A 20,094-nucleotide genomic window follows, 5' to 3' on the forward strand; every position below is an offset into this window, starting at 1 on the left:
TACCTAAAGATAAGCTTCTTTGTTTCTGGAAAAGTACTTGAAAGAGCAGAGCTGCTGAATTTCTGCAGTGTGAGCGTGGGTGGGTCCAGTCCTTGGATTTGTCCTGCATTTGGCAAAATTGGGCTATAAGACAGCTCCATCACAGCACCAGAGGTGTGGGGATGAGGAATATATTAAGGTGATCCTACCTAGCATTTTGAACATAAGCTGCTTTTGTAGTGGCACAAATTTCATCTGTAAAGCTGTTCCCAAGCTTTTGGGAAAAGTAAAGGAAAGCAGATGCTGTCTAAAATCCAGATAAGTCCAGTTTTGATGGGTTGGAGGAGAAGGAGGTGTGGGAACACACTGGTGTTAGAACTGCTGGAATATTATCATTGTTGCCACTTTATTCATCTTGTTATGGCAGTAGGCAGGTTGTAAGAAAAGATCATGATGCTCTTCCGGTTATCTCAAATGAGAGAATAAAGAAACATTATAAATAGCTTGTGCATTAATTGCTTCTTACTTTATTCCTTGACTGATGTTTTTCTTCCTGGCTATAGATTTATTGGAAAAAGTAAGTTGATACTTGCTTTTGCTTAGTCAATTTTGTTTGATTTAATATTTTCTTTGAAATTGTGGATAAAAAAACTCTCCTTAAAAATGATTGCTTAAATGGAAACTATTTTTTACTTTGACAGAATCGTGTAGTAAGACAAAACCCCGGGGAAAGAAATTATCATATTTTCTATGCTCTGCTGGCAGGGATAGAAGAGAGAGAGAGAGGTGAGTGGCAAAGCGCAAGTCACACAACTGTAGCGTCTCTCTGCTAGCAGTCAGCAGTGGTGGCAGCCGTGGAGAATTTAACTGCAGAAACCAGCTAACCCAAGCAGAGAAATAGGTTATTTATTCAGTTGGGATTCAATGAGTGTGAATTTGAGCTCAACCTGATAAAGCAACCTGCTTAGTTGAAGAATGTCACTGAGCTGCCGGTAATTTTTCTCTCGGCTTCTGCTGTGGTCCTGGGGAAATTACTTGGGTACAAACATGCTTCATTCTGTTCAAGATGAATATTTTTGCTGGTACTAAATAACTCCACAGCACAAAGAGAAATTACTCTGGTTCCTCTAATACTTTCTTATAAAGAATAAATCCACTGAGCAAAAGAAATGACATTTGTATATATGCAAAATTGCCTAAAGCTGTCTCAGCATCTCCCTTTGGGCCTGCTGTCTTTGCATGCTAAAAGTAGAGTTAACTCCATTGTGTAGCTAAATAAAGCAAAAACCCCAGCAAAATAAAACCCCATATCTGATTTTAATATAAAACGTTGTTTTGTCATCATCATCATAATTTCTAAGCAAATTAATTGTGAACTGTTTAACTCTGACATAGTCATTTGTGGAGTGCTTTTGTTTGGGGGATTTTTTTTTTCCAGTCATCCTCTTTTCTCTCCTCATTAGATGCTTTTTACTTGTCTGTACCGGAGAACTACCACTACCTGAATCAGTCCGGATGTATAGCGGATAAGACAATCAGTGACAAAGATTCTTTCAAGGAAGTCATTGTGAGTTGTTTCCCTAGTTCTTTATGCTTTAAAAATGCTGGAGGTGCAGGCACCTGGGGCCCATTGACAGAGCAAGGGGACAAAGCCTTCTTGTGCTTACCTGCGCTCTCTGCCATTCTCACTCTACCTGCAGCTCTCTCAGAAGAGCCAAGCTCACAGGGACTTACATCTCCCCATAACGCTCCACTGTCATTTTGAGCATGTCTTTACCTTCCTTACAAATATTGATTCTCACCCTGTCCTTTCAAAATGTGCTATAATTAAGTGAAATAATACAGTTTTGAAATTAAAAGAATATCAGTTAGGGAGACAGTAAGGCATTTACACACCTTTGCCCTCCCCTGCAATGTTTTATATTACAGGTACGTCTGCTTCCACTGTTCTTCCATCCTAAAGCTTTACCCAGATCATGTAGCATCTACTGGGTCGAGTCCGCAGTGCAGCACATGGGGAGCAAAGCACCTAGGCTTCTGTGACTCCTTAAGTTGCAGCTGGGAGATGCAGTTGTATGGAATAACTTATATTTTCTTCTACTCTGTTGTGTAAACACAGATTAAAAAGCAGGTCCTGATGGAGTCTTTCTCTGAATGGCTTCATGTCTTATACCCACACCAACTAGCTACAGCAATTAGTCTGTACTGACTGTTATGATAATTGCTAATTGCTTACTATATCACCAAGGTGATAATTGTTAGATTTTGAAACTCAGTAATGGGTTTTATGCCCTTCATCAAATTATTTTTGCTTAGCTATGTTAATTTCTTTGTCAAATTGACAAATTAATGTGTAGTGGATGCAGCAGTTATTTTTAGTGTAAAATATCCTCATCTAGTATGGTGGGGGCAGTGGGGTATTGGAAAAGTTGGTGACTTATCTACATTATAGTCACATGGTTTAATCCGACTAGCATGACGTTTAATTTGTGGTAATCATCCCAGGGTAGCCAAAGCATGAAGTCAGCAGGGCAGGTGATGCTTGCGTGCTGCCTGCGGCGTGGACAGGCTTGGAGCAGGGGCTGAGGATGCCAGGCTGCGTTCCCAGAGCAGGAGGCGGGCAGAAACCCCGCAGTTCACCCTCGCCTGTCTTTTCCTATTATAGTCATCCCTTTTGCCTATTTTTATTGTGGTTTAAGTCCCGGAAATGTTACTTAAGTGAAACTTTTGTGGGAGACAGGGAGCAACTGCGCGGTGAGCGTGGAAGCGAACTCACAGTGCCGCCGCCTTTCTTGGAGCTCTGCTGTGAAAGGTCTTCTATACAAAATGTGCCTTCAACCTTTATCTCTTCTCTGCTTCTAATTGTGGGATGGATCTGAGGCTTTTCCATTTGTAACTGATGATTTATGAAAGATAAAATGTGTCATATGTCAGATACCTGCATGATGAGTCTAACTGGGATCTGGTCTCAGACAGGCTCATATCAGACCCAAATTTGGGAAATTCTGGTGATTTCTGGAGGCATACAATTAATTACCCCTTCTATGTCAGAGAAAGGTCTGTGTTTCTCTTCTTGTTTCACTGTTTCTTCACGTGGAGATTTGCCATTCTCCTTGTTACATAGTTGAGCCTTGATCATTGCTGTAGTGGTTATTCATAAATGCAACACATTTTATACAGATCTCCTTTTCTTGCTCAATTTTGGTGTAAGATGTCAGACTACTCTGGTAAGATGAGTGTCTGGGCTTCACGGCTTGCCCAGAATATGCTGCAGAAGGCCTCCTCTGAATTATCCATGGCTGAGACAGCAAATGAGCAAATCTTACGTGTTGCAGTGCTTCCTCACCCATGCCTTGTTTTACCTACAAGGCTAATGGGCAAAATTTGATAAAAACACGGAAGAGGTTATCAGTTACTCATGCAAATTAGTGAAATTGCGTCTGATGCACAACTCAGTAGGGCATTTCAATGTTTATACAGAAGAATATGAAAGCAAATTACAGGATCCTTACAGCATCAAAAGGAGATTTCTTAAAACCAGAGTAATAATTGCATGTTCCAAGTTGTCCCCATGATGTATTATGGTGTATTCGATTTGGGATGAAACGAAAGGAATTAACTCCTGCCAGCCCTCTGTAGGTCCTGACTTGCCTTTCTAAGGCCTGGTGGGTTTGTCCTCGTCCCCATTTTTGAGTCAGAGTGCATGTTATTGAAGAAGCTCACATGTCATTCCAGACTGCAATGGAAGTGATGCAGTTCAGCAAGGAGGAGGTGCGAGAAGTTTTGAGGCTGTTAGCTGGCATTTTGCATCTAGGAAACGTTGAATTCATCACTGCTGGTGGGGCACAGGTGTCCTTTAAAACAGGTGAGAAGGCTGTGCTTCCTTGTAGTATGTAAATGTTTCTTGAGGTTGTGACAGTTATATTCACTGCTAGTATATCTGACCATAACAAGGACAAACGGTGAAAGGGTCTTACTGCATCTGTAAATGTTGATTTTATATATATATATATAAATGTTGATTGTAAATGTTGATTAATAAATGTTGATAAGGCAAGGTAGTTTGCTGCTGGATGCTAGGTCTTAATTAGGGAAGACCTTGGGCATGTTGATTCCATTAGTAGTAGTGAAATTCCATTTTAATCTAATTCATTCTCAGAAATATTCTCAAGCTGATAAAACATAAGTGCTCAAGTACATTCCTTAACTGAGATCTCTACTGAAGGTATCTTTTCTTAGAGCTTTCAATACCTCAGTAACAAATCTGAAAGTATGTTCTGGTATGTCTAAAGATTGGGCTGGCGAGCATTTTAAATATTTGTTCAAATATGGCAATAAAGAGTAGCTTTACATAATGCTTTAGATACCATATTACAACAAATTGCAAATTAAATTATGTGTATGAAATTGGTTGGTTTTTGTTATCATCATCCTGAATGAAGCTGAAACATGTTCATGTGGACAAAGAGTGAATTACTGTTTGTATCTGGAAAAATATGTTTATGTAAGCAGTAGATTGTTTGAATCCTTGACATGTAACATTAAGAGGAAGATAAATATTTGTGACATATTTGTGATGAACTTCTACTGCTAAATTCCTTCGGTTGTGCATATTTATGATACTGTCCCTTTTCATGAGCAGCAAAAACGTATCCTAGAATTTCTAGTTGTGGTTTTATCTCCAATCCCCATCATTTTAGAAGCATCTTAAATGGTGGTAATAATAATAATTAGTTTCATTGCCTTATGCATTTAAGGACATGTTTGTATTTGTCTCTCTTGCTAGCTCTGGGTAGATCTGCTGAACTACTGGGGTTGGACTCCACACAGCTAACTGAAGCATTGACACAGAGGTCAATGATACTCAGGGGAGAAGAAATCCTAACACCTCTTAGTATACAACAGGTAAAGGCATCTCAGTTTTGACATGTTTTTAGGGTCTGTTAAAGATATGGTTTGGACTTCGAAACTGGTAAAATCCTTGGTTGCTCAGGAACGGAAGTTTAGATCGTACATCAGAGCTGCTATCAAAAGTACTAGATAGCTTTTTAGGAAGGATGTAATCGGACTTTTAGAAATTACTGTATATCCTATCCTATCATTCTGGCCAGGGCTTGTAGCTTGGCTCTTGTTATTCTTATTAAGCCTGATTGCTTACCATTTTTTCCCAAATGCTGATCATATAGGCTCATATTTTTCATTATGGACATTTGTGTCAGGCAGGCATTTTTGAAAACTTTCAGCAAAAATAATTTTATTATTTACAAGAAGGGGGTTAGAAAAAGATACACATAGCATTTTGTACCCTTCTTTTTTCCATTTCCATGCCTTAAGTTTATAATTTCCTAATTTTTGAATGCTTTAGTTTTGAAATTTAAAGCCACATAGGTGTACAGCTGTTATAACTTACACTGTCAAAGCTTAAATCAGGACTCTCTGTAACTGTTAATACAATTGCTGCCAAGATACGTAGGAATACAAACCTGCTTGCATTACACTTTTGCTTTATGCTGTGCAAGGGACGTGGACCAGCAAAGTCTGGTAAGTTCTTAGTTACAGGGGTTATTGATGCACTGTGTGTTCCTTCTTTAATGCAGGCAATAGACAGCAGAGATTCTATGGCTATGGCACTTTATTCTCAGTGTTTTGCTTGGGTCATTAAGAAAATCAACAGCAGAATCAGAAGCAAGGAAGACTTCAAGTCCATTGGAATTTTGGACATTTTTGGATTTGAAAACTTTGAGGTTGGTTTCAAAAGTTTGTTCAGATGGACAGTCTGATATTTATGCTTCATCGTTCTACATATCTTTGTCATCTTCACTGGAACTTGATTATTAAACATGTTACGACTTAGATCAGTTCCTTGTTTGCAAAGTAAAATACTTGGGGTGTTGGCATTTTTGAAAATTTCTTGTCTCTTTAGGTAAACCGTTTTGAGCAGTTTAATATTAACTATGCAAATGAAAAGCTTCAGGAGTATTTCAACAAGCACATCTTTTCCTTGGAGCAACTGGAATACAGCAGGTAAGAAAAACAGATGAAATTTGAAAGGATTTTTAAAATACCACTGTTCCCTTGAAATCTGGGATCCCAGCTACTGTTGCTTCCTTTGAAAATCTCCTAGTCTGGGCCTGTGTATTTTTCAAAAGAAAGGTGATTTTGCTGTATTTTGCAGGACAAATGCATCAGCTCCTCCTATTTCTATATTTAAAATCTTTTCTTTGTAGTTGTCAATAAAAAGGCCCTCCTTATTTTCTTTAGGGAAGGACTAGTTTGGGAGGATATTGACTGGACAGACAATGGAGAGTGCTTGGATCTTATTGAAAAGGTAATAAGGAATTTGATACTAGTACCTATTCCTAGTTTTTGTTCTGTGGCAATATGTTTTTAAAGCACTTGCCAACACAAAGAACACAAAGTGAGGAGAATGGTGGCTCTTGCATGTTTAAATAGTGATCTTTTAACCAAATCGTTTTTATGCATGGACATATTCTACATTATATTATAAGCTCAATATCCACATCTTAACTTTAACAGTGTATGATTATATACAAAAGCAATATTTAGAGATGATTAAAAAGAAGAGTAAGGGGGAGCAGAAAGAATGAGAATGTCTTTCTCCCATAATGGCTTTTCTAGGAATGTGAGTAATCTTCGTTTTTTGCCTGCCAATTTTTGCTTCATCTATAATTTTGTTTGTGCTCTGATTTGTACTAAGGGAAGGTGCAAAAGAGCACGAAGTTTCTGCAGAGTTTTTTGTGAGAACCTTAGTGGTGACAGGCAGGTGACGTCTAATTTAACCACCTAGAAGTGATAACTCTGGCTGGGTGACAAAGCCAAAGTTCTACATAATTTCATCCGTGTTCACTTTTGCCAGCAGTACAAGTGGGCTGCGTGAGTTTTTCTCCCTGGCGGCTTGTGTGGCTGCGTGAGTTTAGATGACCACAGAAACTGACAGCAGCGGGTAGGGGATCCAGCTGCCAGGACGTGACTGCAGTCAGGACGATGTGGTTTGTCAGGAGCTGCTCTGGGCTGATGGGAGGTGGCTTATTAAAATGTGCACCTGCAGAACCATGTTTTCCTGAGAGGCTGTGTCGATCTGAACCTTACTGGACACATTCATTAACTGCAGGGTGGCTTGCTTTGTTTACAGCCTCTTCTAGTAGAAGTAGGGAACATCAAAGGAAATTACACAGAGGCATATGCAAAGCAAAGGGAGGTTGTGTTTCACTCAGTTTGTAGTTAAACTGACTGTCTTTCGCTGTGCCCATGAGCACTCTGGGTGCTAAGTTTGCACTGGTTCAACAAGTAAGTAGATAATTTTATGGAAGAAAAATTTTTGAAAGGCTGTTTGCACAAACTCCTCAGATTTAAGGGACTCCTGATCATGGGAGATCTTGGAGGCTGGGGATGTATTCTGGGGCAATCCCATTGTATGCACCTAAAAAAATCCCTTCATCAGGAGAGCTGTTGCTTCTTCCAGCATCTGCTTTTTCTTTATTTTGCCCGTGTATCATATGCTGTGTTTCGAAAGGAGTGTTGCAGTCCTCTATGAGGCTGGGGTTTTAGTCATGTACAGGTGGTTTTGTGGCTCTCTGCACAAAATAACTTCAAGAACTTTCTGGTTTTTTCCAAACTGGGGACAAGACCTGTGTCCATCTGTGCACTAACTCATTTTCTGCCTGTTCTTGCTGTTCTAGAAACTGGGCCTGCTGGCACTCATCAATGAAGAGAGCCATTTTCCTCAAGCTACTGACGCCACCTTGCTGGAGAAGTTGAATACCCAGCATGCTGTATGTAGTGTTTTGCTCATGGATTCTGTGCAAATTATGGAGGGTCTCTTTGCTTCTCTAGAAATTCATGTAGAAATAAAAGGGGGCATAGTTGCAGAGGCTGTTTTGGATGTGATCCTCCTTCCACAGCAATCCATATCATTTGCTCTCAAGACTGAGTCAGTTACCTGGAAGAACATATCCTTGTTACTGTCCAGTTAAAGATTTTTGTATTGGTGAATAAGCTGGAGAAGTTGAGCTCGTAGTTAGAGCTCTGACAGCCTGCAGTACCTCAGATTACTTAGATCTTCAGTTTCCCTTGATTTAATGAAGTATTCACCTTGATGTCATTTACCAAAAGGTTGCTATTTCCTCTGTCCAGATTAGTGTTACCTTTATTTGTGATCCTAGAATTATTTTTGAGAATTTCTGGGACACAAGCATATGTCCACCAATTTTCATAACTGCCAGTTTAAGACAGAGCCACCTTTTTCAAAGTGCCTTTAATAGATGGTTCTGCCAGATGGGTTCAGGTTTAGTATAACACCTTCCTAGATACTATGAATCTGTTATTACTGCATTTGAAGCAGCCCAGACTAAGAAATCCTATTATCGTAATAAGTTGGTTGTTTGCTTTTAGAGCACTAATCTTCCATGGAGTTCACTGGAACACAATGGTTTGTTTAAATCTGGGTTGAGAGGATAATGTGATCCTTTGTATCATTCCACAACTCTCCCCCCCCCAATTATTTTTCTCTTTTCTTTTCCCTGCAATTAGAACAATCCTTTTTATGTAAAACCAAGAGTTGCCGTTCACAACTTTGGAGTGAAGCACTACGCTGGGGAGGTAATTTTCTTTTCTTTGTTTGCTGAAAATATTCCAAGTTTTCATTAGCTTAATTTTACCCTGAGGCTGCTCAAAAGGAACTAAAGCACACTGTTCCCTCAGTGCTTTTTACAGTACTGCTGTTATGAGAGGTGCCTGACTACTTGGCTTGTTGTTTGAATCAGCTCTGTTTCCTGCTAGGTCCAGTATGATGTCAGGGGCATTTTGGAGAAGAACAGAGATACTTTCAGAGACGATCTCCTGAACTTGTTACGTGAAAGCAGGTACGTTTCTGTGATTTATTTTTAGGACATGATGTTAAGGGGTGTTGTATTACCTAATTCTGCCAGGGTTTGAATATGTTAGATGTTGCATAGTGTCAGACCTTGACAGAGTTGAAAGGAGCATAGAATAAATATCAGAGGTGCCTATAAGCAGATCTGACTGTAATCGGTTCTCACTCATGGGTTTTCCCACATTGTGTAGTACCTTGTCCCTGTCCAGTCCAGAGAGCTCACTGGCTACTCAGTGGTGAGTAAGGATGCTGAAAGCTGGTGATGCCTCACAGGCAGCATGCAAGTGTGGGTTTTTGCTTCATGTAGAGCCTGATTTGCTTGTATTTCTGGCATTCCCTAATTTGGGTGAAAGCTTAGTGTCAGGGACCTACCACAGTGCAAATTTCCATATAGTGATTGGTTAAAAGGGAGAATTTCTATAAAGATTTATGTTACTGAAGGACTGAGCTTGCATGCCTCGTGTCATTGTGCTGTGTTAAGGGCTCAGTGTCCTTGCAATGGTACCCTGTGAGCCGGAGCAGTACCACATCCCCTTCTGTAGGCATATGGTTGAGACTCCAGGACACACAGAGGGGTGACAGAAGAGGAGGGAGCTGAGCTGAGCTGAGCCTGGGTGTTGCTGCCTTGGGTGCTGCCCTCACCCATTTGGTCCAGTCATCCTGCCTTGCTGTGGGAGTTGAGTGTTTGTAAATCCCTTAAGCCCTTCTGCACAGGAGAAACTCTTCATAAGCATTTCCCTCTCTATGTTTTTTGGTCTGGTTTCATGATGTATCTGACATAACATCTGTCAATTGAAGTATGGAGGTAAAAGTAATAAATGAGTTAAAACTGCCGAGCCTGGCTTTGCACTTGCACCAATGTCTGTCTGGAGCGACTCCATTTAAGTTGAAAGGTCTGCACTTCTGTAGAAGTGGTAGGAGGAGGATACCGGACAGATAGTGTAGAAGACAGCATACACAACCGGTATCTGAAAGTGAAGCTCATGTGGGTGGTTATTTTGTGTTATGGCCCCAAACAAACTGGAAATCTTGTTTTTTAGCCTTTATTCAAGTACAGTTCCCATTACAGTCGGCTGGAGTTTTGGTTGAGTGAGTGAAGTAAAATGCAGTAAGGACTCTAGGACCTCACACTTCATTTCCCATAATGATGTGTTGGGAGCAGAGAAGAAAGAACCTCCTTGTTTTGCTTTGCTTTGCTTTGCTTTGTTTTGGGGTTTTTTTTGTTCCCCTGCATAAACTCTGCAAAGGCAAAATGTATTGCTTACTAAAGATTATGGAGAAAATCAGTAAGCATTTGTTGGAGAGAGATGCTGCTTTTTAAGGGCCAGCGCTTTCTTTGCATTCTATAGTGGTAAAGCTTGTAGTCTGTTAAGATATGCTTTAGAGATTTTATTTTTCCTTCCCATTTCAGTCTTGATTTCATCTATGATCTATTTGAACATGTTTCAAGTCGCAACAATCAAGACACTCTTAAATGTGGAAGCAAGCACCGAAAACCTACTGTCAGTCTCCAGTTCAAGGTTAGTTAATATGTCATCTCCGCTGTGTAGCTAATCAGTGATAGTTAAACCCTATGTTCAGTAAGGAACAGTTGCAGATTAAAACAGGCAAAACTTCAGCATCAAAGCATTGCTGTCTCTTCTGTGAAACTGCACTAACTAATCAATTGATTGGCCATACTAGCTAGCTGCAAGCAGAAACTAACCTTCACGTCATATCATCCACACAAAACTTCTATTGCTTTCCATTTGCTTACCTGTTCTTATTTTAAAGCTCATCTGTGAAGCTGGTCTCTCTGGTCTTGGTTTTCCTTTCTAATCTAAAATCCAACACAACATGGCACAAAGCCTTACAGCAGTGCTGTATGCTAAGAAAAATAAATACTGAATAAATACCTCATTAAGGTGTTGTCTTGCTTTTTAACTTGAAGTTTGGAAAGCATTTTTATTAAACACCTTTTTATGAGGCTTTATAGCCCTGCCATCAAAAATGGCACCAAACTGAAATCTCGCATAGTCTATCTGCAAAGTATTTAAAAGAGAAAGATTGGCACAAAACCTTCTCCAAATTGCATGAGTACAAGTCTGGATTAGTTGTCTTTCATTTTGTTTGACTTAATATATATTTGCAGTGTTAATTCACTTTTTTTAAAAAAGGGGGCAGACTCAAACCCCTTGAGGGCAGATTTTATCCTGACAGACTATTGCTAACTGTTGGACAGAGCAGCAAAGAATAAATGCTGGGGCACACACAGTGTCTTTTATTAAGAAAGGCTAATGTTACATTCCCTGGACAGCTTGCTTTGTGTTACTGTGGCTTGTCTCAGACAAGACCCACTTCTTGTGATGAGATGGTATTATTTACTAGCTGTCTGGGATAGCAGAAGGTACTGTTTCCACTTAGCCTTTGTACCTGTGCAAAGTAGGCCTTTAAGACATTACCATATAAAAAATGACCATAATTTTGCACCCACGTTGCAAGGTAAAACACGATGTAGAGTTCCTTCTCTTTTCTGTCAGGGCCCCTGGCTAGCATAAAGCATGATAAAACATTAAATCAAAATATTGTTGCCTCTTATCTAGAGCTGCAGTAACTGACCATTAACCAGCTGAGCTGCTTTACAAGAGGTTTGCCTTCACATCATCCTGTTCGCAAAGAATTAGCTTGGGTATTTTTTCCACATTTTAAAGCTTTTCCGGGGATTAGTCCATCTCATTTTGACTGAAGATAAGAACTTTGCCTTCACAGTTTTATTCTCATGATAGGTTGGTTAACTCTTCTTTTCATTTGACGGCCTGCCTAATGTGGGCTTGGGGGTGCACACAGAATAGCTGAGGCTATTTACTATCTGCTTCAGCCTGTTGCTTAAAGCAGGGCAAACTTCAGATTAGCTCGTCACCTGACAGTGACTTAGAGGCATTCAGCACTGTGCAGAATCCAGCTGTCTGTAGCACAGATGGGTGTGAAAACAGATTAAATAATTTTTGTATAGATTGACCAACTCCTCCAATCTAAGTAGTAGCCTGTGTCACTAAAAGCCTGAGAATTGGCTTCATTGTCCGTAGATGTTGTAATGTTCACGCAGGTTTAATACAGATGAAGCCTTTACTTTTTGAGACTGTAAATATTTGCCTTTACACAAAATTATTTGCCTTTGTATGTTCTGGCTGTTTAATGTTTGCTGCCCCGGACTCCTGGTCCGTATGCTGGCAAAGGCAAACGAACCAAGAACTGTCGTTTATGTTCCCAGTCACTTCACCATTTGCTCCCTTTGCTCTGTACCAGCTCCTGTGCACAGCCACAACTCTGCCTGTTACCTTTATCGCTTCATGTTGAATCATCAAGAAAGCCCTTGGTTTGCAGATTAAAGCAAGAATTTGTTGAAACAGACTGCCATTGGCAGTTTTGCTCCAAAACATATGGTGGGGCACACAGTGTTGCTCCTTTAAAAATGGAATCTTCTGTCTCCTTGGCAGCCTGCTCTATATTCTGTCTGCTGCCTGGCACCCAGCGCCACCTTTGAGGGATGAAATGTTATCATTGCTAGCTTTCTGGGTTTTTCAGAGCCTGGGCTCTGCTCCTGTGCAGTCATTTGTATCTCTGCAAAGTAAAGTAAATGCAAGACTTCAGTTTAAAATGGTTTATCATACTTAATGATAGCGAATGAGGCAGGCTGGAATAAGATATGGAATGACGGCTCAGGAGGGAAGGGGCGGATGTGTAATTAAAGTAATAACCATAAAAGGACTGAGGGATTTTTGTGGTTTTTATCTCCAGGCTGAGGTTCAGACAACCGATAGTCTACTGTGTATTGGGTCATTCAGAGTTCTAAAACTAGGAAAAGCCCCATGTTTTCTTCTATGGTTTTTTTTTAACTGAACCTTAAAATCTCCCGTTTCATTCATAAATGTAATTAGCTATCACATATGAAACTGCTAAATGTTGTTAGCATTGTCTTTCAGTAAGATGTGTTCTCTTTACCACCCTATTTTACCACCACCTTTACCACCCTTCACTCAATTTTTGTTAATTTTGGGAGTGTTTTAAAATCTAGTGTTGATAAAACAATGGCTACTGTATTCTAAAGTAACTCTTTTTTCATAAATTTTTATCATTTTTATGCCCTCTTCTTGCTGTACATTTATCATCAGAGTGCCCTTTTAGTAAGAAAGGTTGAGACTGCACAAGAGAGAGGAAATCCCGGTACACAAAATGCTGCTGATGGCAGGGAAAATGGGAAATGAGTGGATATGGCGTGGCTGACATGGAAAGAGGAGATCTAGTTTTGTGGTTTACTTCAGTTTTATGCTGGACCCCATATGCTTCCTTGTTACTTGTAGCAATTAAGGAATGTGGGTCTGAAGTCTTAAGCAGTCAATCAAAAGCTCCCTGAAACAAAAACTTTCCAGTTTGGTGTCTCCTTGTGAACAGTTTTCTTCGTATCATTCTGTATGTCTTGTTTACTGTAAAACAGTTATGATAGTTTTGATCAGAAGGGCCGGTGGAAGAAACAAATGGCATGTATTGACTCTGCATGTTCACTGCATAGCAAGAGCTTACATAGTGCGGTCATTTCTAGTGTGAACCACTAGGTGTTGCAGTTAGATACTGTCTGCAATGTTAAGCTGCAAGAGCTTTAGCTGGGGTATTTTGCTTGTAGAAAAAGCCAGCTTGTGAAGTGCTGTCTGACTTCTTCTTCTGTTTTAGGAATCACTTCATTCTTTAATGGCAACGCTGAGTTCTTCAAATCCTTTCTTTGTTCGGTGCATCAAACCCAACGTGCAGAAGGTAAGATTTAAAATCACACCCGTCTTTTCTGTATGTCTCGGGCCTAATCTTTCACTGCCTGTTTTGTTATTTACCACTATATGAAGCAGAGGGTAGCATTTTTCACTGACTTCGTAAAAGGCCTTGCAAGGCAAAGGCACTGGGAAAGGCTTTTGAGTGTATTTTGCAGGCAGGCTGTGTCTTCAGGCACCTTTAAATAGTCATTGCTCACAACTCTGGTAAATGACTGGCTCTAAGGATGGTTATAAAAGGAAGGTAGAAGGCTGCACTGCACATTTGACAACTCTGTGAGACCCTTTTTAGGAAGAAAATGTCAAAACTACAAAGTTTGTTTTAAATCATGATAGCAAGTGAATGATGGTGCATATAGCAAAACTGGTGTGAATGATCAACTCTCTGTCATCAGATTCCTAGTCTTCCAACTGACCTGCCGTACTAGGTGTCTTCATGCTGGCTGTTTTGTTCTGCTACAGACTTATGTTTTTAAAGTACTCTTGGAAACTAAGGCTTACTGTGTCAATTTGTCTTCTGAGTCACAGATAATGAAAGGCCATGTCAAGACTTATTTAGATATGTTGGAGGGGTCTGTAGAAATGGTATAGGTAATGGGATAGTAATTGCTGAAGTTAATATTGTTCGCCTGGTCCTGATGTTCTGGGATTTTGCACACTCTTTCTGGCTTTATACACGGTTGTTCAGTATGGTCTGCTTAGGTCAAAAATGCAAGAGGCAGGGGTGCTAACAAATCTGGTTTATAGTTTTCACGTTGCAGCTGAGAAATAGGTGACTTTGCTGCAAATCCAGTCTTATATGTTATATTTTTCTGGGATGTCTGGTTAATCGGGACACCAAAACATCAAACAAGGCAGATTGCGTTACAGGTTTTTGTATTATCTGGGTGTCGAGGGTACATCCTCGACATGTTTTCAGCTGCTTACTGTTTTTAACTCCACTTTTGCACTGTTGCTCATGTTGTGGCAAATGACATGAAGATCGTGGTAACCTTGGCAAGAGAGAACAGCCAGGGGGCAAATACGACCTACTTTGTGCATCACAGTGCCTTGGCCGACAGCTGGAGTCAATGAGCGTATGTGTGTAGCAAAGCCCCTGATCATGGAGCGAGGGCAGTTTTCTGCTCCTGTTTCTGCCTGGAAGTCCCATGACCCTTATAAGCCCACCTCCTGCCACTGGAGATAAGAAGAATTTCAAGAACTCACACACTTTCCTTATTTGTCCTTTTGCATCTGAGTAAGGCTCATCTCCACAGTACCAAAGTCAGAAAGATTTGCCATGGTTGATGCAAGAACCAGGCGCTTGTTGCATTTCCGTGGCATTGAAACCACCGAGTTCCAACTCCCATGTTCCTTGTTGCGCTACCAGTCTTTTCCCACAAGAATGCTCCGTCCCAGACAAATTTGGCATATGCTACTCTATCTGCACATATATTTTACTATCATTAAAATCAAGTTCTCACAGAATTAGCAGCTGTGCAAGCAGAAGGAGCTTGAGACAGCCTTAGTCTCAGGAAATCACGTCTAATGGCAGGAGTGTATGTAAGAACAGACTGGGAAATTCCTGTAGACAGTCACTTTCAAAGCGTGTATAAAATGTCACTGAAATGTTTGTCCTTGTTTTCTATTTGCTTTAATTTGATTGCAATTTTAACTTGATTCAATGGCTTTACCAAAAAGAAATCCTACTGGAAGAACAAGAGTAGAGAAAGGGTCACACAGCTTACCTGTTGTAGCTGATTCAGTAGAAGACTTGATGGAAAATGAGAAGGAAAGCCATATATAATACTTGTTGATGGCATTCTTCACTCGCGGAAGCGTTCTCAAAATGCATTTTTGGCATTCACTGTTTTAAGTTTTGTCTGCTTTGCACTGCTCTCTGTTCCAGCACAACTCACAGACACAGTGAATTTTAGTGCCAATCTTGTGACATTGTTGGTATTGCTCCCTCTGCAGTGGGGCAGGTACAGAAGCAGGCACATGGATGGCATTTGGCTCCTCTGTAGCTCAGCTGGATTCTGTGGATGCACATCACATTAAACATTTTATAGTGTATCCTTTCATACGACCTAGTGCTTCATTTCAGTTAGACAAAGGAAAATAAGGTGGGTCATTTTGCATTCGTCTGCACCAGCACGGCTCAGAGGCACGTTAGCTGTGCACGGACTAGCAGGGATTACTGTATACGTGACTCCCTGTGCAGGGTTGGTTAGAAACATAACTGCTTGAAACATTCAGATGAGCCACTGAAACGGAGAAATTGCTATTGAAAGAAAGTAAAAATCCTCATTCAGCATTTTCCTCTGTGTTTTCCATCCATAGTTTTAACTCTCTAGTGATCGTGATATGGAATGATAAAGTGTCACTCTTCAAAAAGTACTTAAACAGAGCTTGCCAAATAACAAATCATGTGAGAGAAAAGGGGGTTTTAATTGCTTTTTTGAAATATGCAGCATTAAAGGAGAGCTGGACAAGAAAGACTGAGCAAGGAGAGAGCAGAAGTTATGTTTTCAGGAGCAAAGTCCCCTCAAGCTACTCGTTGCTCTCTGGGTTGGGTACAAATAGGTGACACACCTTCAGCCAGCATCCTTTGTAACTGTGGAGGGGAAGAGCTGGTGGTGCTCGAGAACTGTTTACTCTGGAAGTATGAATTCTGTAGGTGAATGAGGTTGAGTAGATGGAAGACAAATTCAAGCCTTTGAAAAGCAGAATGTGGAGCAGACAGTACTTCCTCTGCTTTTCTAGACATTAAAGTATATTCATGTTGGATAAGTGATGTGATAATTTGCAGTAGTTATTTGATTCTTTTAATTGATCAAAAGTTTAAGTTTTAAATACATTACAGTGGCAAGCAAAAACAACTCGGCATATGCAGTAAACCACTGAATATTTACATATCAAAGCAAGATCTACGCTCATTAGAGCAGTTTCCTAAAGGGTGCGCACAGAGTACATGACCTTTTGTCACAAGACATTTCAGTGAACAGGCCTCTGCCAGAAGAACAGAAGACCCATTAATCTTTGGGAGACCCCTGAACAATCAGTGTATCTGTTTTCACAGTTTCCAGTCTGTTCTGAACTAGCCATAACGTGGAAACTTCCACTTGGTATGCTTAATGAGCATTTTCTGCTAATGAAGGGTCTTTCTCCTCAACTCCCCATATCTTCAGTGCAGCTTGCAGAACTATGTATCATTTCATCCTTCTGAACTTTGACGCGTCTTTCCCTGTTTCTTCGTCTCATGTTTCTTCTCGTGCCTCCTGTTCTATTGAGTAATGATTCCTCCCTGCAACCTTGCCTTTTCTGGTCTCCATCTATCCTTTTCTGTGCACCTTAAATTAAAAAAAAACAACCCACAACCAAAAAAACCTCAACCCAACCAACCAAAAAAAAACCCACACCCGACAAAAAAAACCAAACAACCCAAACCCAAAACAACAAAGACTCAAAGACTATCTTTTTAAAACAAGCTACAACCACTGCTACAGCCATCAGCTGAATGTTTCTTCCAGCTTGCTGCTGTTAATAAAGTCGCTACGCTTTGGTGCCACTCAGGAGACAGCTCAGGGTAAATTTAAGATCTGAACTTCCTGTGCAAGCTGTTTCAGAGGCAGAAATTTTCCTGTTGGCCAGAAGAAGCCAGCCTTGGGCGGGTTGGCTCAAGTGCCTTCTCAAGTTCCCTTCTCCATATAGGATTTCTCTTTTGCAAATATATTGGCATAATCATAGTGAGTGGCATAATATTGGCATAATCATTGTGATTGGCCTCCTCCGGCAGCCACCTCCAGCATCTGCATGGCTTTATCTGTGCTGGTCTCTTAAAACGTCTATTATTACAGCTTTCTTCTGTAATTCCCTGTTCTTCAGACTTCAGCAGGGTCAGGCGTGGCTGTTCTCTCATGCACATCTCTTTGGTTACAGACCTATGTCCAGTTTGGTCCTGATGGGCAAAATCCTAGCTGCATTAGAGCTGGCATGAAATTGTTGATGTAGACAAGAATTTCACCTTTTTTTTTTTTTTTTTTTTTTAAGAAATCTATGTTGGTATGTGCCACCTGAACAGGATTACAGGGTCTCTACTCACCTCCCTGTCTGCTCTGCTCATTTATTGTCTGTCTCATTCCTCTGTTGCAGTGATGGTCTTGCCACTGGCAAGATAAAAGTCACCTTCTCCGAAGCTTCTGAGCACTGAAGGGGCAATTCTGTTTCTCTGCAGGTTTTTTATATTATTTTTTTTAAATCTTAAAATTTAATTAGGTAAGGTAAAGAAATGAGACAACATTAAACCTGTATTGTAAACTTACTGCAGGATAGGGGTTACAGGGAGCAACAGTAAACTAGTAATAACTTTGCAATTCAAAGGAAGAGTGATACAAAAAGGTCTGTAATAAATTCCGTGAGGCTTATGGCTGCTTAGGACACTTATCATGCTGCACATTCATTCTGGGAAAATTACTATCAAGGCAATAAGATTGCTAACATCGCTTCTGGGGACAGAGCCATTTAAAGGGATCAAGGTATGGCTATTGGCACCTGCAATGTACTTTGAGGCATAGGTCATGAGACACCCTGGAATACCAAGTAGTATGTCCCCTAATATGAAATAAGATGCAAACCTATTTCGCTTGGCGTCTGCATTAGACTTGTGCTATTAAAATAGCTCTGAATCATTGCAAAGGTAAGTATAGCATGATACCAGCCTAAACATCAGTTAGAAGTACAGCTCAGGAACGCGGTACAAAGGAACAATGAGAGAACAGCTTGGCCCCATCTGCGAGGATGATTGTGTGCAGGGTGTGGAGCAGGTACAAGTTCAATGAATGCAGTATGTGAACTGTTTGTCAAGCTGGAATTGCAATATGTCATATCAAGCCTTGACTGTATGAATTACTGAGTTTGCCTTGTAGTAAGGTTTCTTTTTTTTTTTTGCAGAAATACAGATAAAGGCAGCGCAGATCTAATGCTGCTGCGTTAAGAACAGCACTGACATAAAACCTTGAAAGGTGCAGGGAGGGAGAGTCTGAACTTCAAGGGTATTCTACTATACCTTCAGCACAGGCTTGCTAAGCATCTGCATAGAACTTTATTTTTAAAATTATCCTTAATAAAGTAGTACAGCTTCAAACTTTCTATGCTCATCCTACTGCAGTTGTATCCACAACTTATACCTTACACTTTGCTTTATACACCAACCTCAGTCACTTAGAAGGCTCTGGGTCTCCTTACTGGGGAATAGATGCCTTTGTGGGTTTTTAAAGATGCTGAGCCCAGCAGTTAAAAGCGATAAAGCGTTAGGGCCTAAATGGAGGTATCCTTATGGTTTCCTCATTTAGTTGCAGAGCCCCGGGGTAGCCCTTCTGTAGTGAAGCTGCAGTGTTCTCTTGTGCTGGGACCTAGCAAATCACAGGGTAAATTTGACTGGCTATTCGTAAGAAAAAGGGAATAGGAACCCTGATCATCAAGTTAATAGCTACTCTGTCATACTTTGAAAGTAAAGGGAATAGATTATATGGCCCAGGTACAGCTGCTGGGTGTGTGCAGTACTATCTGGAGAAAGTTAAGGTCTAGTAGTATTAACTTAAAGTTGTATAAGCAGCTCATGTATTAGAGATCCTTACTGCCTATTTTAAAAACCTCTCTTTAATCTCAGTTGTTCTCAATAAATACTTTTTTTTAAGAAGGCTTTCTGGCTGCCAGTTACTGCTGTCGTTGCTTCTGGAGGAAGCGCAGCCACAGGCTCTGAGCACAGATCGGGCTTGCTGGGGCAGCCTGGGTCAGGCTCCGGGAGCTGCTGTGCAGGCTCCTCCTTTGGGAGGAGAGCAACCGTTTCCCAAAAACAGCACGTTGGCCTGATCTCACAGGCCAACAAGTGCACGGGGCCAAATACAAACTATTTATCCTTAGCCCTTTAACTAGCTCATAAGGCTTTATTGTTCGTAATCAGGAAGGCGCAGTCGTAAGGTGTGGCATCATGCCCAGCTGACGCTGCTTAATTCAGCTACCTGGATCTTGTCGCCTTGGGTTTTGCAGAATTACATAGCTTCAAATCAAGACTTGTACAGTATGTCCTAGCTGCATCATTTTCTGGCACATCACTTGAGTAATTAGGTCAGATGCTGGAAGACTCCTTAGGTAGAAGTGATAAGGAGAGTGGGTGTGAGGAAAGCAATCGCTTCTGCTCGCAAAGTGCCGGCAGTAATGTTACGTGTGGATCTGAATCCCTGGCTGAAAGAACAAGATGATTCCTGCAAGGAGTTTCATGCTGCACAGGCAGTGCCTGCCTTCTGTGTCACCTCCGATGGATCACTCCCATCGCTTCTGCAGTGCAGCGTGTCAGTTACGCTGCCCGGGAGCCACTGGGTTGTCCCTTTGTCCCCATCTCAGAGCGTTGCTGCTTGCTGGGCTGAAGTAGGTCATTCTTCT

At 40.8% G+C, this 20,094-nt stretch overlaps 1 protein-coding gene across 6 annotated transcripts in view; it reads left to right on the forward strand.

Moving 5' to 3' along the window:
- The window catches only part of MYO10 (myosin X), a 228,965-nt gene that overhangs the window by 158,616 nt on the left and 50,255 nt on the right, over positions 1-20,094 (forward strand). For all 6 annotated transcript variants that reach the window (XM_075084235.1, XM_075084237.1, XM_075084238.1 and 3 more), the window contains 13 exons: positions 543-556; positions 681-765; positions 1,443-1,546; positions 3,715-3,844; positions 4,766-4,884; positions 5,577-5,723; positions 5,903-6,003; positions 6,241-6,307; positions 7,680-7,772; positions 8,530-8,598; positions 8,779-8,861; positions 10,284-10,392; positions 13,580-13,660. In XM_075084235.1, the coding sequence (XP_074940336.1) occupies positions 543-556; positions 681-765; positions 1,443-1,546; positions 3,715-3,844; positions 4,766-4,884; positions 5,577-5,723; positions 5,903-6,003; positions 6,241-6,307; positions 7,680-7,772; positions 8,530-8,598; positions 8,779-8,861; positions 10,284-10,392; positions 13,580-13,660 (1,202 nt within the window). The remainder of the gene's footprint in view (positions 1-542; positions 557-680; positions 766-1,442; positions 1,547-3,714; positions 3,845-4,765; positions 4,885-5,576; positions 5,724-5,902; positions 6,004-6,240; positions 6,308-7,679; positions 7,773-8,529; positions 8,599-8,778; positions 8,862-10,283; positions 10,393-13,579; positions 13,661-20,094) is intronic.

The sequence above is a fragment of the Phalacrocorax aristotelis genome, chromosome 2, assembly GCF_949628215.1.
Source record: "Phalacrocorax aristotelis chromosome 2, bGulAri2.1, whole genome shotgun sequence".
NCBI lineage: Eukaryota > Metazoa > Chordata > Aves > Suliformes > Phalacrocoracidae > Phalacrocorax > Phalacrocorax aristotelis.